This window comes from Diorhabda sublineata, chromosome 2 (assembly GCF_026230105.1).
Source record: "Diorhabda sublineata isolate icDioSubl1.1 chromosome 2, icDioSubl1.1, whole genome shotgun sequence".
Taxonomy (NCBI): Eukaryota; Metazoa; Arthropoda; class Insecta; order Coleoptera; family Chrysomelidae; genus Diorhabda; species Diorhabda sublineata.
The window spans coordinates 39922415-39946881 of record NC_079475.1 but is presented as its reverse complement, the minus strand read 5'-3'; the positions used below and the strand labels follow the sequence as shown (position 1 = coordinate 39946881).

Here is a 24467-nt window from a genome sequence, read left to right as displayed (position 1 = left end):
TTTGATAAAGACTAATTTTAAAACATAAGAGATCTAGAATCAAGAACATTTATTTGGTAGTACAAAATTTAATAGTTATTTAGATGGTGTAAAATCTGTCATTATATCATTAATTAGCATTTCATAGTCTTAAGAATCATCTCAACAACTGGCATATTTTGATTTTTCATCCAATATATAACGTTTATTGATATTTGACTGAAAAAATCACTATTAACTCAGAGGTTAACACATCTTGGTATATTAATTATTACAATAATAAATTATAGGGTGGTTTATTGACGAAAATGAAGAAAATAATTAAATCGAGTTTCTTTTTAATAATTTTAAACGGTCAGATCAAAATTTCTGTAGATGCAAATAGATTTTTTGTATTTCAAATGTTATAAAGTACTGCAAAATCATTATAAATCTATTTAAATGTTTTATAATGTTTTGTATCATATTGGAAAACTTATATGATAGAAAAGAAAATAACGAGAAAGAGTTTAAAAGTATTTCTTCACTTTATTCATATTTTAATTAATTGTTGGACTGTAAGTATCTTAAAGAAATTGTGAAACACCTTTCTTCTTGCTTTTTCAGACGTGGAATTAGAATTAGAACAGTAAAGTCTCTCTGTAGCTTCCATTTCTTTTATGATTTTGGCATCTAAAAGACTTAACTTTGTAATGAATGGCCTATATTTTTATTTAGTAATTTTTTGTTAAAAAAAATGGAATATTAAACAATGAAAAGGATTATAATAATAGTTTAAATTCGTCAAAATAATAATGTATTTGGAATTATCCTATCAAACTTTAGTGTTCTCTGTTCTGGCCCAAATAACAAGTTCTAATCGGTTTTTCATGGATCGAAAACGGGCAGTTTCGACATCCTTTAAATATTATCGTTTGGAACTTGCAGTCGACGAGTATTGAACTGCTAATTAGCTGCATACAGCCACTCCTCGCGTTTCCGTGAGAACCAATTTCTCAGCAATGAATGAATCCGTCATTTTATCTCTGACTCTGGCGTCGTCGCAATAAAGTGACTGTTGGAGCAGCTCTATTACCTATACTCATACTATTATCTTCAAGATTTAACTGAAAAAAATTCAATTTTGTGTTCATTTTTTGGACTTGCGATTGCAGGAGTGTCGACTGAGTTGATTTTTTGTTCACAGCAGCATATATTATTTAAATCAAGCGTTCTTAAAACAATATTTTTTTAATAAATGTATTTAGGTAGTTATTACAGTCTAGAATACAGTTAGCCACTTCAGATACCTCGTCGTACTTCAAACTGTACATGGTTTGACGAAAAATATGATGAATACATTTAGATAGTAGCAAATACTTCATTATTCAACTAGTATTTCATAACCACAAGTATTAAAACAAGTTTGAAAGTCTGCTAATATAAACGGATATACGTGGATTTTGAATATAACTTTAAAGACTAAAATTATGGTTTTAGGTAATATTTATACTTCCCTCGTAAACGAAACATATTTTACAATATTGTTAAACAATCACTAATTAAATTAATTTCAATAATAATATGTTATTAAATAATTACAACATAACAATAGACGATTAATAATGTTTAAATAAATTGTTTAAAAACTATTAGTTTAAAAAAGTTCCTATTGTTTAACGTTTATTTCAAAGGAGATCAATAAAAAAGGCAAAGTAATAAACGACAGAAATGGCTCTTGAAAATAATATACGAGGTATTTCTTCACACCAGCTTCACCCCTTTGTTCGTGAAATTCATCTATTTGCTTCCAGCACTACGAGGCTTGTGGTATATTCCCAACGAATTTTCACAATGAAAAATATGTTTGTTGGCATTGAATAATACATATTTGGAAAGCTAAGACCTCTTCTTTCAGCTCCTCACAAGTGTGACTTTAATTCAGGAAAGAGATTGTCCGATTTCACAAGTTGTCGTTTAATGTCATCCGTCAGCATTTTCTGTACCCACTTTGGTCTCTCAAAATGTTGTGACTTACTTACTAAGATCCCTTCAGATCTTCCACTTTCGCTTCGTCCGAGAGCAGTGATCGGCCAAAACATTGCACGTCTATCTTTGAATCTTCTGCATCATTTGCGGGAATGAATGTTCACCGGAGGAACTTTGTTACACATTAGAAACGAATCGTAAGAGTGGAAGCTCCATCGTTGACGGCTGCCTAAACAAGAATGGGCGTTGTAGGCAGCTCGCCGAACTGGAAGAAAAGCTACACGCCAAATCCCGCCTAAGAGCAATCCTAGCGTCCTCAGTTTATTGGTAATTTATTTTATGGACAACCCTCGTCGAGTTTAAACAACGAGTTTTCTGTTTAATGCGGTTATATGAGTAATGAAAACAATTAACAATTGAATGTCTGATTCAATAGAAAATTAAAGTTCTGTTTCCAATTCTCGCAATTAGAGAAATCTCTCGTTTATTGTTCAATCGTTAAAAAGTAATTTTAACAATATATTTCCTGGTAGCCGCCACTTTTTTCGTGTATTCGTTACGGATAGAATTTGACTTCAATTTTTTGTATAATTCCTTTAAAAAAACTATAAATAATTATTGTGTCTGGTTCAAGCTCCTGATGGAACTAGTTGTCACCGATTCCGAATTTAAACTTTTGTCGGTTGGAAATTTTCTTATCTAACAATATAACTTATTAAATTACTATGAATGTCTTTGAAATTGGGGCTATTAGTCAGTACAAGCTCCTTGATTGTATTACAATTAACGCCATCAGTAATATGTAAAATTTTGACATAAGCACTTACGTAACAAATATATACAGTTGATAATAAAAATAAAAAAAACGACATGTTGTTTTGTACCATTGAGAAAGAAAGAAAAAGCATCGGGATATCACTACCGTTTCTTCACCCTAGTTTATTTAAATCCGAACTAACTAATAAGTATTTGTCATTTGATTAAGTACTCAACAAATAGCCTACAGTTGGTAACACTATGAAAGATGTCTATATAGCAATCGTCCATGTATTGAATAAGGAAAGAAATAAGCAAAAAAAAACGTTTTTCTATTGACGTTTTCCTATGATCTGTGTTTGTGATAACGTTCCGTGCTTAATTGAATTTGCACGTCTTTTGTTAAGGTTATGTAGTGGCTAGTTGAAGTGTTGATCTGAAAATTATAGATTAAATTGAAAATAATTGATAGGAAAGAAAAAAGAAAACGGTAAAAAATTTTATGACGAACGGAATAAGTTGGTTCTTCTGGAATTTGCTGTATTTTCTCGATCAATTCCTCAGCAAACAAATCTTCTAAATCTTGGAAAGCTTCCATATTATATATTTAATAATTTGTACGACGAATATTTCCAAAAACTAATCAAATATACGTATAATAAATAAACAAACGACTTTTGATGCATAATATTTTAGGTTAAGTTTCTAGTACACTTTTTAATTGATAGTTGTGACTGTCTAATAACTTATTTGGCAAATAACTCGATTTATTCGGAGGTTTAGTTTATCAGAAGGTGAAGAAACTGAATTTTTGGTTATTCGGTAAATAATAGTTAGTAGAAAGTGAAGAAACCCGGCCTCGATCTATCACTAATTATTTCTGTTTGCTTTGACATTTAATCAGAATAGATTAGAGAGAGATATAGAGTGGTATACCGACGTTCTTTTTCTGTCTGTCAGCAGTTCGGGTGCACTTAAACAAGGGAACCTCATCAAATGCCTTACCGAAATCTATATACATAATGTAATAATACAAAATCATAAATTTAATAATTGTACTACAAATATTGCTCTACCATATGATATAAATTATTTTATCTCATGTACAGATTACCTTTCCATAATAGGAGTCCAGAAAACGTAAATAGTTATAAATCTGTCGCAATTTTTTTATGTGGAATTTTCTTTTACCATAAATAAAATATTCTTCGGCAACTAAATGTAATTATATCGAATAAACCAGTGTAATAGTGCTAGTAACGTGCCGGAATGACTTTTTTTTTCACATATTCAAAGAATTAACGGCAATAGCGTTATAAAATTATGCCGCAAGATGTAGTGTAATTTGTAGAAGATGTTCATCGAATGATTAATAATATTAAGACTGATTACGTAACTCGGCAGTGTTTCGATAATCTTTGAATTAATGCGATGGGCCATCGGAGATGTTTCGCATTATTATTTTTTCTTTTTACTCTGACGAAGATAAGTCGATGCACTCTTTGGGATGGAATAACGCCTTGGTATACGGGATCCAGTAAGTAGTAACCTTCTCAATTACCTAAGAATCATTATATCTCATCTATTAAATTTGCTTTCATTGGTAATTTGATTTTAATAAATTTTATTATTAAACTAGTTTATCAATCGCGATTCCCTTCCAAACTGATCCCTCGGATAAGTAACATGCTTATAAAGTTGGGTTCATAGATTTTTCATCCATTGACAAATAAGACAAAACCTTACAATACAATCTGCCTTTACTAGAATTGAAGATAAAACACCAACCAATAAACTTATTAACATAGTTTGTGAAATTCATTGTTTAAATTGTGATAAAAAGTACGTGGGTGACAAATCTCACAAAAGTAACAGCAAATTATACCCTGACAAATTCTCGATAGTCGCACGCGTTTTCTATGAAGCTCAATCTATTATAATTCTGCTAAATGATCGGTGTTTTAATAAAAAAAACAACCGATTTAAATTACTTTAGTGTAATCGACGCATATCTTTTAGATTTTGAAAGAATCTAATTTTCAATTGGACGCGATTCAATTTTCATTTAATTTGTTATTTACAGATGAACATTTTTTCAAGTTTTCCCCCTTAAGGGAACTTTTATCTTGATTCTACACTTGGTAGTATTTAGTTAGCACTGAAATTATGAATGTACTCGTACTGAACACACTGTTTACTTCTACGCCAAACTCCGAGGACGTCGCAAATCATATTTATACATCTTTCCATTGGAGTACAACAGCTCGATCAATGTAGCTTGAGACTTCAAATGCGCAGACAGAGAAGCAAAGACAACAAACGAAAAATAATGATGGCAAAACACTTTTTTTATTTATATCAAACTTTATTAAAAATCAACATATCGACGAAAGCTAAATATGTGTGGTTCGGTGCGAAACAGATTATTTTTTGGGGTTGGGGTCCGCAAGGAATATAAATGTGCATATTTTTTCAATTTTATTTGAATATAAATCCGCGCTTTATATATCTGGTCATATCTTGTAATTGTCTTGAAAGCTGAATGGCCACGAGTTAAAAAATTCTAAATCCAAGTCACTAATGATAATTCTACGGAATTCTACCAATATTTACAAAAGTATTGAACAATTTTGGAACACAACATCAGCCAAATGGCCGTCACGACTGCGCTTAAAGGACCATATCCTTTTCATGAAATTTTCCGTAACCAAAGCGGCTGCCCTATGTCCTCGATAGCCTCACGAATTCCATCTTTGAGGTCTTGAATCGATGCTGGACTGTTGGCGTAGACCTTATCTTTCTCTGTTGGCCCCAAAGGAAAAAGTCGCAAGGTGTTAAATTACAAAATATCGGTGGCCAATTGTGATTACCTCTTCGAGAGATAACACGGTCCGGAAATTTTTCCCGTAAAAGATCGAGATGGTTTCGTTGCTTGTGTGGCACGTGGCGCCGTCTTGTTCAAAGTAAACGTTGTCCAAATCAATACCATCCAATTCCGGCCATACAAAATCATTAATCATCTCTCGATAACGCAATCCATTCACCGTAACTGTTGCTCCAGCCTCATTTTCGAAAAAGTAAGGTCCAATGACACCGCCAGACCATAAACCGCACCAAACAGTCACGCGTTGGAAATGGAGAGGATTTTCAACAATAACTCTTGGGTTTTCCGAGCGCCAGATTCGACAATTTTGTTTATTGACGTAACCACCAAGGTGGAATTGGGCCTCATCAGTTAAGATGATTTTCATGCATTTCAAGGACCCAATCAGCAAAGACACGACGTTGTCGATGATCGGCCGGCTTGAGTTCTTGTGTTAACTGAACTTTATAGGCCTTAAGACCCAAGTCTTTATGCAAAATACGGTATAATGACGTTTGTGGAATGGCTAATTCCAAAGAACGACGAGGAGTGGACAAACCTGGATTTTCTTCAACACTTTGGGCTACAGCAGCAATATTCTCAGTTGTTGTTGAGCGACGTGCACGGGTTTTATTCTTCACATCACTAACTTGTCCCAACAGCTCAAATTTTTCCACCAATTTCTGTATTGCGGTCCGAGAAGGTGCTTCACGTCGACCCAAAAATGTTTTAGTTTTACGAACCGTCTCTGCCAAACTTTCACCATTTTTATAGTGAATTTTAATAATTTCAATGCGTTGTTGAAGCGTGTATCGATCCATTTTCATTAATGGCGTAGTTTCTACTTGTCAAATGTCAAAAAATGACAGCTTCAAAAGTGACATTCACCGAAATAGCGGGCTGTTCAAAATAACACCTCTTATTCGAAAACCCTTTATTTTACCTGTCATATTTAATTAATTAATTATTTACATATGTGTACGTGTAACCGTGACAACTATAGTTGTACAGTGATTGTGTGATTTTTTTATTTATAATGTCTGCAGTGTGGAATTGTTTTACTAAAAATGGGAACAATCAACATGTTTCTTGTAATTTATGTGGTAACACATAAAAAACATGTGGAAATACGACAAATTTAGCGACGCATTTGATAACAAAACATTATAATGCTTTTATACAAATATCAACAAATTCAATACCACCAAAATCTGGAAATGGAACTAAGTATCCTATATTAGTAGATATATAGATAGATATAATTTATAATACTTTATTTAATTAATAAATAGAGCTGACAAAAATAAAAAATACTCAACGCTCTGATTTTTACGCTGCATGCATCGATATTCTTTGAATATATCGATAAGATATTTATCGATATAATCCATTCATTTGCCCGTCCCTAAAATGAGCTCTCGACATATTCCGACCCGCCTGACTATCGCGCATCCAAAACCAAGTCTCAAGCTACACTGGTCGAGGCGGCGGGTGTAATTTGGACGCTAACCATCCTTCTTTACCTGTCTGACCAAGAAGGGTAGATAATCCGACATGTATTTTCGGCGCTAAGAAGTGCAGGTAGGTCGAATCATAAAATAACCCAATAGAGGGAAAGTTGATAGATTTTTAAGTAGATTATGTTAGGTTAGGTTAGATGAGGTTATGTAAATCTCTTATTTTATATGTATTATGTACTAAATAAAAATACAGGGTGCGGCAGCATAACTTCCTTTTTTAAAAAGTTCGCCATTTAGTCGGTAGATGTCGTAACGGAGTGCTAGTGGTCTCGTTCGAGAGGGGGGACTATAAAGTTTTGTTTCGGCACAGTTCAGTCGCCATCATGCGTTGGAACAGTGAGGAGCGTGCGTTTGCCGTTGAGGATTACTTTTCGATCGGATGTTCTGTGATCGCAACCCAGCGCGCCTTTCGGAATCGCTTTAATTTAGCCCCCTTGGCCCCTGTCCCGGACCGGAAATCAATTGTTACGTGGGTCACTACGTTCGGACAAACTGCAAGTGTGACAAGACGAAGAACTGGAGTCCCTCGGCCCATTAGATCACCGGAGAAGTTGAGTTAGTTAGAACTTCAGTGTTGCGATCACCACGGCGTTCTGCGCGCAAACATGCGTCTGCCCTTGGACTTTCCGATCGTTCTGTGAGGAGAATACTTCATGATGATCTTCATTTTCATCCATACGTTTCATCCATATGTTTTTTTTAGTGATGAAGCCCATTTTCATTTGTGTGGATCCGTAAACAAACAAAACATGCGCTACTGGGCTGATACCAATCCTCGACAATTGCATCAACGGCCTTTGCATTCACCTAAAGTCACAGTGTGGTGTGCAATTTACTCACGTGGAATTATTGGTCCCTGGTTCTTTGAGGAAAATGAAGTCACAGTGACAGTGAATTCGCACCGGTATGTAAACATGTTACAGGAATTTTTTTTCCCACGGCTAGATGAGTTGGACTTAGGGGACACTTGGTTCCAACAAGACGGAGCAACGGCACACACTTCAAGAACATCGATGGCTGTTTTGAGGGAACACTTCCCAGAGCGCCTTATCTCAATTAGGGGCGATTTGGAGTGGCCAGCCCGCTCTCCCGATTTGACCCCTTGTGATTATTTCCTATGGGGTTTTTTGAAATCCCGTGTGTATGTGAACCGTCCAAGGACCCTACAAGATTTGAAGACGAACATCCAGGAAGAAATTGCCAACATAACGCCTGCTATGCTGGCAAGAGTCATGACAAACGCCAGAAATCGGTTTACTCAGTGTATGGAGAATGGGGGACGTCACCTAACTGATTTGATCAAAACAGTTGAACAAAACTCAGTAAAACAAAACTTTATGTATGTGCCTGTATTATAAAAAACGAATAAAAATTTTCTGATTCATACAATAAGTTTTATTAACTTTTGAAAAAAGGAAGTTATGCTGCCGCACCCTGTATAAAATTTACTTTATTCTGTAGAGTGTTACAAAAATGTTGTGAGGAAACTTTATTAAGGGCAGATTTTTCATTTAAAAAAGTGCAAAGTAGGCCCCTCTAACGGTAAATTTTTTCACACCTTAAGTGATAATGGGTCATTTCTCTTATAGGAAAATCTAAAAATACAAAAATATATCTTATTATAAATGTCGGTGATTTAATAAATAACTATTTCAAAAATAATGTACTTCAGTCGGTTAGCGCCCAAAATACACATAGGACTAAAATGACCCTTCGGTCTCGGCGCCTGGTTTACATGTTGTAAAAAGTACATTAATCCTTTAGCGCCCAAATTACATCCGCCCGGTCGAGTTATACCTTTGGAACGACTTTTTCCAGTGTGACAAATTTCGACTTCAAACAAGTCAATTCTGTCAGCTTCATCACTCTAACGCTAAAGTCTATATTCAAGATAAATTTTTAATAAAAATAAATAACAGATCGTGTAATCTGTTAAAGAATTGTGAGACAGTTGATATATTTTAAATTATGATGCTTAAATAATTGACTACATGGCGAATGTTGTTGATTACATTGAAAAAACTTGTAGGACGTTAACGATATACAGCGATTTTTTTATTGAAACCTCATCATACCTAATATCGCTTGCTATTGAAATGATAATTGATGTAATGAATGATTTAATTTTATAAATTAATTGCCCGTATCAATTTTCTATTAACGTTATTGAAAACATGATATTGCTGAAACTTCCTTAATTGGAAATGCGGCTCATTTTAATTTAATCTCCAATGGAATTTTGATTAAGTACTTTTCATTTGGTTGGTAACTTGTTGATTCGACTGAAATTTAAATATAGAATAAACCGAAAAGCATTTAAGTAAAAAGACTAGTACAGTCTGAAAGACAATCAGAGTTATTATTGTGCCATATGGAGCCATGGCTCTAGATATACATCTCTCAGTAACATGCTTGCTTCTTGGTCAGCAAGGTGGTTTTACCAAGTTACCATGTTTCCTGTGTGAATGGGACAGTAGAGCTAGGAAACAACATTGGTGGAAAAAGAACTGGCCTGTTAGAGAGTCTTCAAAGTCTTTAAAGTTAGACCTCATGCGACATTAGGCCACAGTTTGTATTGTTTCAAATATCTCTGTTTGAAATTTTCACACATTTCAGAAGCTAAATTGAAAGAAGGCGTCTTCACCGGACCTGATATTAGAAAAATGTTTGACGTTAACTTCGGATCCGCAATGACCTCAAATAAAAACAAGGATGGGTATCCTTTAAGCAAGTTGTCACCAAGTTCTTGGGAAATGAAAAAGACCCACATACTAAAAAGGTTTGAAGAGTTAGGATGTTCGATAAGTCTTAAAGTTCACTTTTTGAGCAAGGTCAGCGTTTTCACCAGGATGTTAAAAACGTTACTGTTGGTCAGTTCAGCAAGCGAATCATCGCAGAAAAAGTTGCGCAAAAGTTTCAAAGAAAAAAGGGAGAAAACTATAGACAAATTCCAGTTGAAAAGTAAACAGTTTCCCTATATACCGTACAGGGGTGTTTGATTATAATAAAATACATACTGCTTGGAAACTATGGGTGATACAAAAAAATTAAGGCCAGATTTGGATTCAGCATATAAAAATCTATAAAGATCAGCTATTAAAATAAAAAAAGTTTTCTGTTGGCCTGTATTATTTGAGGAGGATAGTGAATGAAATTTTTCATTTTTAAATTAACAACAATAAAGTCTATAAATTTACATTAACCAAGGTTTATAAAAAAAGCGCGTTAATATCAAATCAATATTCACGTTTTTTGAATAATTTCAAAGGGTATAATTTTTGACTACGTTCCATTGGAGTACTACCTTTGGAACGACTTCTTCTGGTGCGACAAATTTCGAACTGGTCAATTCTATTTGCTTCTGTTTCTGTTGAATTGAAAGCAACTGAAGTTACTGCATCAGCTTCATCCTAAGCTTCAGTCACTTTTTTTACGTCTCTTGCTAAAACGCCAAGCAGTACTTTTGCTAATTGAAGCATATTTATCGATCTTTCAGTACACTAAATCACATTAACTTTTACCATCACATCACTCAATAACAATGACAATTATTAACTAAGAAAAACACATTTCTTACCAAAAATCGATTTCATTCATCAATGTTATCTCCTTCGAGATCAATACAATCATTCCAACGCTTCGTTAGCTTCAGTGCTTCTTCATTTCAGCTGAATTTCTTACCTAGGAGCATTTTTTGGGATCAACGGATAGCCAGTAGTCACTGAGGGCCAGATCTGGACTATACAGTGGTTGAGGGAACAATTCGAGGTGTAATTTCTTCGTAACAATCGTTGCTATCGACTTGTGAATCATCAACACGTTGTTGTTTTTGATGGACTGTGAGTAAACGCGTCACCCACGTTGAAAAAACCTTTCTCGTGGCCAAATGTTCGTGCATAATGGTGAAAACATATATTTAAGTCCTCAAGTATCTCACGCAATTTTAATTTACGATTATATATAACCAATTTGTGGACTTTATTGATGTTTTCTTGGAAATGAAACACATAATCTTTTGAAATTTGGTCTTTTATCATTTATCTGGGGAAACAGGATATTCATCAATATGTTTCATATTTTTGTACACCCTTTAAATCAGAAACGAATTTGGTATTAAGAAAAAACTACATATTAAAGACTTTTTTTCAATTTTTCAGTTAAAGAAATAACAAAGAAGCCGCCTATTGTTAGAATACAACTTACCAATTATTTTTAATAAGCCGTAATTTCGCCAGCGCGCCAGTACAAGAATCGAGCTGGGTATTGTTTTTACAGTCATTCTGGTCTTTGTAAGATATTTATTTCGCTAATGATGTCGCTTTTTGGAGATTGTACCTTATAAGTCTTCGTAGACGTTTTATAACCTTAAATAGTATTGTTTTAATGAAGAGATCCAGCGGCGTGCATCAATTCCCTAGATTCCATACCGGCAATTTAAAATTAATTATTCTTTTGACGATCTTTTGTTTGGATATCGGTGAATTAAGTCATGAATACAAAGTATTTTTTTTGCACACTACGTGTCTGTTTTAGTAACATATTCTGAATGTTTCAGAATGCAATTGTAACGGATATTCCAATAGATGTTACTTCGACCAAAAGTTGTACGAAAAGACGGGACATGGTGGTCACTGTCTGGACTGTACAGCTAATAGAGACGGAGTCAACTGTGAAAGGTGCAGAGACAATTTCTATATGAGACAAGATGGATATTGTATACCGTGCGATTGTAACAGAATTGGATCAAGAAATTTGCAGTGTAACGATGAAGGAATATGTTCTTGTATGCCTGGCGTAACTGGAGAAAAATGCGATAGATGCGAAATCAATTTCTATGATTTCTCTGCTTACGGTTGTAAAAATTGTTCATGTTCACAAGTGGGATCTACTGATAACCAACCAAGATGTAATCCTTATTCCGGAACATGTTATTGTAAAGAGAATGTAGAGGGGAAAAGGTGTCGTGAGTGCAAACCTGGTTTCTTCGATCTTCAATTGGAAAATCCATTCGGATGTACACCGTGCTTTTGTTACGGACATTCTTCCAGTTGTAAATCAACTCCTGGATACTCAAAGTATACTATTGAATCAACTTTTGCGAGAAGCGATGAAAAATGGACAGCTGAAGATATTAATGGAAGATCTTCTCCATTGAAATACGATTCGTTCACTCAAAGCATAGGTGTGAGGTGCTTAGAGGACGAAATTATATATTTTGCGGCTCCGTATAGATTTTTAGGTGATCAGAGATTATCGTACAATCAACTTTTAGAATTTATACTGAAAATCGGTAACAACAGACCAACTCCATCGGCAACCGATGTTATTATCGAAGGAAATGGTTTGTCTATATCTAATACAATATTTTCACAACAAAATAAGTTGCCTTCGATACAAGTAAGACCCGATAATGAATTTTATTAAATTTGAATTAATATCTGTGATCAATTTCAGGCTCAAAAATTTAGTTTTCGCCTTAATGAGCATCCTAATTACGGATGGCAACCAAGGGTATCTTCCTTTGTCTTTATCTCCATTATAACAAACATAACTGCTATTAAAATTAAAGGAACGTATGGTTTCGGTGGTGTTGGATACATGGAAAAATTTAGATTAGAATCTGCTCTAAGAGGAGGCGCTGGTGAACCTGCTCATTGGATAGAAACATGCGATTGCCCAACAGGTAAAACGTTCAGGATTTCTAACAGACTATCCATGTCTTCAGTGTTTGTATTTGAATCAAATTTCGAGCACTGAAAGCAAATTTAATCTTCTAGGTTACACTGGGCAGTTTTGTGAATCGTGTGCTCCAGGATATAGACATTCGCCAGCGAGAAACGACCCTTTCTTACCTTGTGTACCGTGTGACTGCAACAATCACGCCAGCATCTGTGATTCAGAAACGGGTAAATGCATTTGTCAACATAACACAACGGGAGAAAACTGCCAATACTGCAACAGAGGATATTATGGGAACGCCCTAAAAGGTAACGGTTACATTTTATATATTCGTGCCTGAACTACGAAACTTTTTTTCATTTTTCATGATATTTGGATATCCAGTAGAGGTGTAGAGGTTCCCGATTTAACACCTACGGACTTTTTCTTGTGAAGTTATGCCAAATCTAAAGTTTACGCTAACAAAACGGTTTAAATTTAAATGTGTTTACATTTCTTTTGAAACACCTTGTATTATATAGTTCTTGGTATTTGATCTAGGTACCCCCAACGATTGTCAACCTTGTGGTTGTCCTAACAACGGTCCTTGTATCCAGATCGACGACAAACACATCATGTGTACGGAGTGTCCCACAGGATATACTGGACATAGATGTGAATTTTGCTCGGACGGTTATTTTGGAGATCCTACGGGACAATTTGGACCAATCGCTCCTTGTAAAATATGCGACTGTAACAGAAATATTGACCCGAACGCTATCGGAAATTGTAATACGACTACTGGGGAATGTCTCAAATGTATTTATAATACAGGAGGTGCCAAGTGTGACGTTTGTTTATCGGGTAAGATTTAAACACTTTAGGAATAAAATTCTAATCGTCAAAATATTCTTTAAAAGCAACACGTTAAGTTAGAAGCGTCTGTTTTATTTTTCATTTCATCATTTTCAAAAAAATCTTCACAACAACGTATTTATTTGAATGTCAAACAGAAACTAAGTGAGAATCTCTCCAAAAACATTTCCAACTTTTATCTTGAGGTTAAAGTCGGAAATTTTTCAGATAACCCTTGTAGTAGTTCGTTGTAGTTGAGAAAATATACTAAAACTGCTTTGGATTACCTTCTAACTACACATTTTCAACTAATTTTTCGATTTATTGTTGTACCGGTACTTTTGACATTCTTCGTTGTACCAACAGGTTTTTATGGGAACGCGCTGGTACAACCAAAAGGAGATTGTAAGCGATGCGAATGCGATCTTCCTGGAACTGAAACGGACTTAAGAGGCGCCGCTATATGTGACCAAACCACTGGTACTTGTCAGTGTAAGAACCACGTAATTGGCAGAAATTGCGACAAGTGTGAAGACGGGTATTTCAATTTGCTCAGTGGACACGGTTGTCAAAATTGTAATTGCGACACTATAGGATCGATAAATCAAACTTGTGACGGTACTACGGGGAAATGTTATTGTAGAGCTGGTATTACAGGGTGAGTAAATAATAAACTACGTTTCTACTTACGATAATTATTCTATGTTACAGTTTGAGATGCGATCGATGCGAAATTAAACACTACGGATTCTCAATTGAAGGATGTAAAGCGTGTGATTGCGACCCTTTGGGCTCCGTTGATCTTCAGTGTGATAATTTTGGTCAATGTTTATGCTTAGATAACGTCGAGGGCAAAAAATGTGATAGATGTAAAGAAAATAAATACGATAGGCGAAGAGGATGCATCGAATGTCCGGAATGCTACAAATTAGTTCAACGTTCTTTGAAAAATCACACCGACAAGTTAGATATGTTGAATCAAGTATTATACGATATTGAAACAAAACCAACCGTTGTATCTGACGATGAATTTCCGCGAAAATTAATGGAAATACAAAAAGAAGTCGCTGAATTATACGAAAACTCCAGTGATATGCTTTCCGAGGAAGGATTATTTGTTAAAGTAGATCAAATACGGAGCGGTACGACAAATATTTGGAGAACTCTATCAGAAATCGACGAAAACCTCTACAATATAGAAAACACACATTTTCTGACTAAAAACAATTTGAATCATATTGACGAACTGGTCGAAGAATTTAAAGAAAAAATTGATGAAGTAGAAGAAGACCTAGTAATGAAAGGAACGCGCTCACTAAAAGAAGCTCAAGAAAGAGCTATTATTGCCGGAGAACATTCGGAGAAGATGACAGCGATTTCGCAAGACGCGAGAGATCTGGCGAATAATCTTCAACTACAAGCTCTAAATATCCAAGAAACAGCCTTAAAATCAAAATTGCGATCTATAGAAGCTTATAAAATAGCTAAAAATTCCTTAGCGACGCAAGGACAAATTACAGATTTCTTGAGATATTTAAGAAACGAACTTCAAAAAACAGAACAACAATTATATGCTTCGAAAGAATGGACTAAAGAAGTTAGTGATAAAGCGCAAACTGTTAAAAAGAATGCCTTGCTTTTATTTAACGAAATTGAAAATCTCATTATACCGAAAATAGATATCGATGAGTTTGTAGAAAAATCTCATGAATTAAAACAAAAAGCTCTTGATTTCAAATCAAGATATAACAATATTTTAAAAGAAAGTGAGGACGTAAAAAATAGAAACGCACAACAAATAATTGTCAGTAAAGAGCTACTTGCAGTAGCTTTGAAACAACAAGAAGAAATAGATGATTTAAAAAATGATTTAATTTTATATGAAAGTCAAGAAAAGTTCATCATTAATCTTTGGAACGAAATATGGAGTAACGCCAACAGCAACTACAAATTACTAAAAGGTAATAATAATAATATTAGTTTTATCCACAGTATGTTTAACACATTCCATACAGTGCCCAATTATTTAAACTTTCAAATTGCAAATAGCTCAAAAACGGAAACCAACGAACGACAGCTGTTTCAAAATTTGAGAAATCTGATTGGCTGACAGCTTTGTTTTTATTTTGCACTGATGTCAAATTGCAAACAGCTCAAAAACGGAAACCAACGAACGACAGCTGTTTCAAAATTTGAGAAATCTGATTAGCTGACAGCTTTGTTTTTATTTTGCACTGATGTCAAATTGCAAATAGCTCAAAAACGGAAACCAACGAACGACAGCTGTTTCAAAATTTGAGAAATCTGATTAGCTGACAGCTTTGTTTTTATTTTGCACTGATGTCAAATTGCAAACAGCTCAAAAACGGAAACCAACGAACGACAGCTGTTTCAAAATTTGAGAAATCTGATTGGCTGACAGCTTTGTTTTTATTTTGCACTGATGTCAAATTGCAAACAGCTCAAAAACGGAAACCAACGAACGACAGCTGTTTCAAAATTTGAGAAATCTGATTGGCTGACAGCTTTGTTTTTATTTTGCACTGATGTCAAATTGCAAACAGCTCAAAAACGGAAACCAACGAACGACAGCTGTTTCAAAATTTGAGAAATCTGATTGGCTGACAGCTTTGTTTTTATTTTGCACTGATGTCAAATTGCAAACAGCTCAAAAACGGAAACCAACGAACGACAGCTGTTTCAAAATTTGAGAAATCTGATTAGCTGACAGCTTTGTTTTTATTTTGCACTGATGTCAAATTGCAAATAGCTCAAAAACGGAAACCAACGAACGACAGCTGTTTCAAAATTTGAGAAATCTGATTAGCTGACAGCTTTGTTTTTATTTTGCACTGATGTCAAATTGCAAACAGCTCAAAAACGGAAACCAACGAACGACAGCCGTTTCAAAATTTGAGAAATCTGATTGGCTGACGGCTTTGTTTTTATTTTGCACGATGTCGGCATTTCCACAAAATTATTTTGTCCATAGTTAGAGTGCTGTGCTTAATGACATTTTGAATTTGACATTTGACAGAGTGACAGAGCGAGTTTCAGAGAATCATAAAATTTTCTCTAAGTTAAAATATAATAATTTTTATGTTTCTAAATCGTCTTGATTTTATGTATTTTCTGTTTTGAAATTAGTTTTTATATAATTTTTGACAGATAAAATTTGACGTTTCGACTACATTCAGTATTTATCAAAATATGACTTGACACTGACAAACGATTGACATAATTGGTGAATAATTGTTTACAAGCATCAATTCATTTTCAAAACTGCACTTAACGATAAACTTAAAAAAATAAATACTAACTTCTGTGGTTTTCGGAAAATTATCGTGTTAAACATTCGATTTCACACTTGTTAAGTATGTTAGTTATTTCTTAATATTAACACCATTATAAAAAACATATTAATTGAATTAAACTCCACTGTAGCTTGTTTAAAAGTTACTGTTTTCAGTTTCATCCACCATGATGTTTAATACTTTCAATAAAGTCCAATCAATTTGCTGCATCTTGAGATATTTATATTGCTATTGCTATTTTTTAGAGTTTGATTCTCAAACAAGAAAAAGCAAGGAAGAAGCTGATTCAGCTTTACAAACCGTTAATAAAATAGAGAGTACTGTGAAGGCAACTCTGTTACAAATTCAAGATTATCAAGACAACCTTCAACAAGCTATTAAAAATGCAAATTTGGCATCACAAAAAGCACAACAAGCTAATCAACTGGCAAATAATGCATCAATTATTGCCGAAGGTGTTAAAAGGGAATCAGAATTATTGTTTAAAAATTCTACGTTATTATCTGAAGAAGCTGCTCTGATGTTTGATAGAGTGCAGAATACTGAAGGCGAATTGAAGAATTTGATAGAAAAAACTAGAAGTAATACTAGTTTGATTAATGAAGCGAAAGAAAAAGTGAGTAGAACTTTATTATGTCTTATTACAGGTTCTGGGAGGTAACAGTAATAATAATAAACACACTGATCAAACCACCACTTCACTAATACAATTACACTGTCTGACCAAGTTATTATCTTCAAATACTGAAGGTAAAATGAAACCTAATGACTTGACTCACCTATTTTATACTAAATTTTCCCACCAATAAACCTTTTCCCGCAAAAATTAGTTTTAGCAAGGAAACCTCCTTGGCGGGATCTTCATATTTATTCCTTGACTATTAAACTATAGAGTGGGCTGTAAGGAGGGAGACTGGTAAAAGGTGCACATCCAAGAAAGATAACAGTTTAGTGTTTAGGTCTAACAAGAGCTCATAGCAACGCGAGGAGAGGCTGAATAGTCAGAAAAAGACTCAAAGCTAACTTTGAACCAAAATGGTTCCAAATCCACCCCAGCATGTCTACGATTTACTAGAAATCACGTTAATTGGACTGGGGAATAATGGAGTCTGTAAGGGGTAACAATAGGAGACAAAGAGACTACAGGAGACCTGGAAAAAGATTCGCGCAGTATTACATAAATCTTTGGAGAAGATTCCTGGATGGTTTTAGCGAGGATTTCAATAGAAGCAAAAACGGAGTTCAAATTCCATATATTATCCTCTAATTCAGATAAAAATTATTTGACAGATGACAGATAACTAAGTAATTTAGAAAAGTGCTTGAGAAACTAACGTACATTACGTATAGTTTTATGGGTCTAAGTAATTGTTTCCTATAATTTTTGTAATTTGATTTGTTTCTGTTTCTAGGTTGGTCGCGCTGGAAAAGACACTCAAGAAGTATCTGATAAAGTTAAAAATCTACTAACTGATATCGAGAGTATAATGTCCGAACTACAGAACTCACCAGGAATCGACGATAACGACGTCGATAGACTAGAAGAACAAATTAGAATAACTGAAGAAAAAATAAGAGCAGCAAATTTAGATGAAACGTTAGAACAACTTAAAGAAGAACAAAAAGCGAAGGACGAATTGATTGAAAATTACAAAAAACAAATATCAATGTTGGAATACGAAGTAGAAAATATCGAGAGAGTTGTCGAAGCCCTTCCGACTGGATGTTATAGACGAGTAGAATTGGAGCCATAGAAAATAATATTTTTCAAAATAATATTGTTACGTTTTATATTAAAACTTTTATAAGAATTTTTAATAAACCTATTTATAATATAAAAATGTTTTTTAAGAACCTTTCCTAAAAAAATTTATTGTAAACAATATACAAGGAAACTTGTAGAATATGAAAGACACAAGTAAGTGTTTATAAACTAGATATTTGCTTGTTTATTATCAACCTCTCTTTAAATAACTGTAACATTGTTTTTGATATTTTCGTTTTCTTCGTCAGTGTTACGATTATTACTTCCAGCTTCAATCCTTGGTTCTTTAAGACATCATTTTTGCTAGTAGAATATCATCATCGTCTTTATCTTGTGATTAAGATAAATCTTGAAAACCTGCATGTAGAAAGGAATTGGTAATAATATTCTGAGTAATCATAGATCCTATAAAACGCTAAAACTTTTTGTATCTTCTCTACTATTAATATTCTGAAGCATTTTTATTACTTGAAGTTTTCTGTAATGAATTTTGAGACCTTCAATCACTACTTAGTCCATTTGTAATACAAAGTTAACATTAGGTGGCATAAACAAATTTTTTTTGTATTTGGGGTTGGACTACAGGATGAGATGTAAAGAATAATTTTGTTAGTCCTTCAGATTTCATTTGTATGTTTTATCTTTGAAGCCACCAATTTTGTTAATCTTGTTGTACGAAGCTTGTTCAATTTATAATTCCACAGCAAACTCAAAATTTGATCAATGATATTTTAGATGTCATATAAGTTTTCAAAGTTATTTGACATACTTTCTACCATATTTCAACATGACAGTTTCGTTAATTTCGCATATATTTTATTAATGATTCCAATCATTATTTTCTAAATTTTAGTTACTTTTTATTCACATGCAAACCTACAAAATTTGCAATACAGATTTAAGTTATTTTTCAAAAACTAAAGATGTAGTTGAAGAACAACAACAAACTTCTAAATGTACAATTCTAAAGAAAGACAACGGGAAATGGTTCAGTCCACGAAGGTAAGTAGAATTCATTCGATTTTGCAACAAATTTTCATATTGGAATTATCTATTTTTTGTATAACAACTATTTTTGTACAAACTAGCTTACAACAATGGTAAAACTTCAATGAATTCCGAATAACTAAGTTTGATTCAATACATAAAAATGTAACTGTTCAATATAAATATTCTGGGTATTACAAATCTCCATCAGGTGTTGAATATTTCATTCTGGAATTTATATTTTTAGCACTTATAACCTGATTCTACAGAAAAAAAATATGTGATATACTCATTAGTCCGGTCAATTTAATCTAAGTGTATAAAAAAAATGTATTCAAGGTCAAAGTTATTGCGTGTAAAAATAGTACACGATTTTGACACTTTGCAAAAGTAGATTAACTTTTTGGTGAAGAGATTTCCGATTGTTGTTGAGCTTTTCCTGGTTTTAAGAAGAAAATGTTTCTTCAGTTGGAGTTCGGGCAGTGAATTGCTCTTTTGCCGTTTCAATAATAAATATATCAGGATCATTATTAGCTTGTTTTACCAATATATTTTGAGCAGTAAACTTTTCTTTCAACATTGAAATGAACCGAGACTTGTACTCATGCATGAACACGTTGAGCCCCGCAACTGAATTTTCCCTACAGCCCAGATCGGTCCTATGGACGTATTTGATTTCAAACCTTCTCCACGGCCCAAGGGATCGCATTTAAATGTATTTTACAGTTTGGTTGGATCGTCCTGGGTCCTTGAAATACTACCCTACACTTGGTCCATTTGATTTTCTTACAAACATTTTTTTTTTTAAATTACAAATTAAAAAAAAGGGAACTTTTATTACAAAAATTAATACAATCACAATAAATTGTTGTTACAATCATGTTTTTCCGCAAAACACGGGATATAATAATGTGGTTTTTCAGAACAAACACTGCATTGTTTTGGGGTGAAAATTTTAGCAGTAAATTTTCCTTCGGACCCAGAGCGGGCCTATCCTATGGACCGTACACAAAATTTTATCGCACTCTATATTTGAAATATATTTTTCTTTATTTTTCCTTGGATCTATACCCTATAAGGAGTATAAAAACATTTTTAGGCCCAACCAATTTCGGTTGGGGTTCAACGTGTTAAAACGATTCCAGCTTTTACAAGTTTTTGAATCGTTATATCTCATAAACGGTAACTCGTAGGAAAAAAAGCGTTGATACGTTTTTTGTAGATAATTTTATGATTTATAATTTTTGTTGGAGGTATTTTTATGATAGAACTTACCGTTTTGCTGAAAATCGCGAAAAACTTTTTTCCTAACCTTTGACCTTGAATAAATTTCTTTTCATACACGAGACTGATATGGAACTTTTTTATTTTATTTTCAATTATATTTCAAACAATTTTACTGATTTTCATCCTGGTCGGAATTTATGTAGCTCCACTTTTATTTTTTGTTCTAATTTGACCATACATTATTTGTAATTTGTCACATCTTTTTCATAGATAAATAACATTTTTATTGTGCAACGTGTTGTTGTATCTTTTATTACTGTAATTCTTGATCGAGAATATTTAAAAGTTCCCGACGTTTGAAAGAGAATTTGTTTTTATTTTCAGGCTCTCGCCAGTTCATAATAAAGACTCGGTGCCTTCAATTACCACGATATCTCAGATGAGGAAGCAAACTTACCAAAGCGCAAATAACATATATGCTGAGAACGAAAATTGGTATTATCGTTTCAATCCGATAACGGCAAGTTGGCCAATCAACTTTCGACCAATATTGTAAATATTATTATATACGATACAACTGCCGTTGATTTAATACTATCGGTTACTACCGACAAGTTTTTTTAACAAGTAGTAGTGGATTTGGATGAGTTTCTATAGTTTTGTGGTGTTTGATGATCTTCTCTTGGATAACTTCTTGTATTACCAGGTCCATGTGAATGGTGTGATTGGTTCCGTGCCATGGAGCACCAACTGGTTGACCGAGTGTTTAAAATTGGGATCATTGAATAAGGATAAGGACTTTGTTGTCAAGTGAGACTTTGGATTTTCTCCCTATCAACCAATCTATTTGTCCAAGTAGCGGGAATATCAGATTCGTTGATTTGGTCTCATCAACTTTAATCTTCCGTTTTTGTAGCCACTCTTGTAATTGGTTAAGATGAGCCTGGACATTTTTTGCTGCTGTTTGTGGTTCTGAATCAGTAAAGAGGATGACTGTGTACTCCTGTTGTTGTATACTATGTCTCTGGTATATCTGATGTATACAGTGTGCATAACATCGGGTCTAGTACGCTACCCTGTGGCACCCCTAGCTGCTATAGTGAAATATTCGAATTTTTCCTCATTGTTTGAAAGGTTCTGTTGGCTAGGTAACATTTCAGAAGTGGGTACTAGTTTGGGGGAAGAGTTCTTTTAATTTTCTATAGCAGCCCTTGATGCCACGCTCTGTCAAAAGCTGGTCCGATATCCAGGAAAACAGCAATGCAGTATTCTTTGTTCTAAAATTGATACTGCTTTGTATTGAACTAATTTTTACTGAATACAAGTATGCCTATACAAGAAGTTATCATGAAAATACGTCGTAAAGAATTCTATTTGATATATTTCTTAGAAATATATGAAACATTTTCACATGAAGCCAGTAAATTATCGTCTGCTATTTACAGAATTGTACGTCGTAGCTTAATTTCAATGTAGTGAACAGGGATGCCAAATATAGCGATTTAACGTGAGGTCTCGCGATTTCATGATCAAATTCACGACCTTATATTCTTGTATTGCCATTTTTGAACAAATAAATATCAATGTAAATACATGAATAGATGAAAAGAAGCCCGTAAAAATATCTTATTATCGGTACAAGAAAAAAATTTAGTATCCAAGAGTCCATTGATGAGTGAGGAAACAGAATCATCAGTGCACTACGAGAGATGGTGCGAGCTGTTGTTAAATTGTCTGACAGAGAACAAATAATGTAGATCACGAAGGAAATACCTTTCCTCGAATCAAGAATAAGAACAGGACCCCATAATATCATAATATTGTTGGTAAAGTTGAACTTTACTGCTAATTCCGCAAGAATGTTTCCACAAGTAACGAAACTCAACTAAGAAATCGCCTTGGAAGCGCTCCTTTTAACAAAAAATCAGTTTGAGTGAGATTTGGAATGAGTAAATTTATTTCATGAAATCCCTTTTTTTACATTATTTATATACCATTCCTTTATTGGATATTTCCAATTTTAATTAGTGTGAGAGTTTCAGTTAATTGTACTTAGGCACTTATTGTTCATATTTTTGTGAATAATCAAATATTTCCTACTAGTATTTTCTTTTATTCCCACTCCAGGAGCTTTCACGTTTTTTGGCGATTTTTAAACCACGGATCTCGCGATTTTAGCTTCTAACCATCTGGGGAACCATGGGAAGGGAGCTGTTACTGATATTTTGAGCCGGATAGAGCCGATAGAAGCTCCAGCAAAAACACAGTGGACCGCGTCTTCTTTCTCTTTCAAAAGGACCAGGTCCTGTTCAATTCTCTACGTTTGGCCCTCTTCCTGGATCTTCCTGATAAGCTTAACTCGTACCTTGATGGTCTGCCTACAGATCTGCGTGTGTTCGGTCTCTGAGTTTTAGCCCACTTTGCCCGTTGAAAAAAATAACTAACTTATATGTTTTACAACGATTTGCAGTTTGATTTTCTCTTAAAAAATGCGTATTATGTTTAAGGGAGAATAAATCAATTGGTACCGTACCATCAAGTGGCAGTATAAAGAGTGATGGTTTGTTAAAACATAGAAGTACCATAACAACGTTGAGTGGATCTGGAAAAGAGACGAGGTGATATCAGTTCTTTTAATACTAATGAATAGTTTAGTAAAAATTTAATCAAAACTTACACTATATTATAAAATCAGCTACTGATGCACATCATTACCGGAGGCTACAATATACTAAAGTTAAAGATCAATATCCACAGGCATGTCCACATGGAAGGCACTACTCAAACTAGATGAGAGTAATAGAGATTTGAAGATGACAGTTCCTTAAGATAAATTATGATTTTTTTTGAAAAAGACATTTCTAAAAACAAATCTTCTAGATTAGAATTTGATGAAATGCTAATGATCTAAATATTTCTGCGTATGAACCGTCATTTTGAATCATTTTTCCTATTCCAAAAATATACATTTGTGACATTTAATTTGATAGTACTGAATAGATTTTTATATTATGTCACTGTGTTTTAACAATTTTTTCATTTTATTTTAGGGATGCCGCTAATTTCGTAGCTCCTTGTCCTAAACATATACATAGACTCGCACTTCCTCCTTTCAAGAATCCTTTGAAACAAAAAGATACAACCCAGTTTGCAGATGGTCAGAAAATTAATAAATGGTAAATACTTTGCAGCAAACTATTGTCTTCATTCTTTCTTGAACAATTTCAAAGTTAACGTCATTTAAGTACATTCAGATTCACCCAATAATCAATCATTCCACTTATTGTTTCTTCTTCTTTCTTCCGTAACAGATCTAACCTCTGTTCCTTCTTCGATATCTTTCCTCATAGTAGCTCCACATCTTTCGTGGTCTACCACTATTCCGTGTTCCAATTGGAGATTGATCGCATCCTATTTTGACCAATCTATCCTCTGTCATCCGACTTATATGTTAGTTCCCTTGTTTTTAAAGCTGTTAATATTCGTCTAATATTTTCGCTTCTTTCATGATGTTTTTCCGGAGATCCGCCTGAGAATTTTCATCTCTTTGGTCTTCAAGAGTTGTTTCGTTTCTG

General features: G+C 33.9%; 1 protein-coding gene across 3 annotated transcripts in view; it reads left to right on the top strand.

Annotated features, from left to right (window-relative positions):
- LOC130453331 (laminin subunit gamma-1-like) overlaps window positions 1–18754 on the top strand; it is a 41085-nt gene extending 22331 nt beyond the window's left edge. Inside the window, exons 2-10 of one of the 3 annotated variants that reach the window (XM_056793006.1) lie at window positions 3813–4240; window positions 11642–12483; window positions 12541–12769; window positions 12864–13073; window positions 13306–13608; window positions 13966–14257; window positions 14311–15560; window positions 17159–17529; window positions 18326–18754. In XM_056793006.1, the coding sequence (XP_056648984.1) occupies window positions 4135–4240; window positions 11642–12483; window positions 12541–12769; window positions 12864–13073; window positions 13306–13608; window positions 13966–14257; window positions 14311–15560; window positions 17159–17529; window positions 18326–18667 (3945 nt within the window). In that variant the 5' untranslated portion in view covers window positions 3813–4134 and the 3' untranslated portion in view covers window positions 18668–18754. The remainder of the gene's footprint in view (window positions 1–3812; window positions 4241–11641; window positions 12484–12540; window positions 12770–12863; window positions 13074–13305; window positions 13609–13965; window positions 14258–14310; window positions 15561–17158; window positions 17530–18325) is intronic. The other 2 variants (XM_056793007.1, XM_056793004.1) reach the window with 2 other exon arrangements.
- Window positions 18755–24467: the final 5713 nt, after the last annotated feature.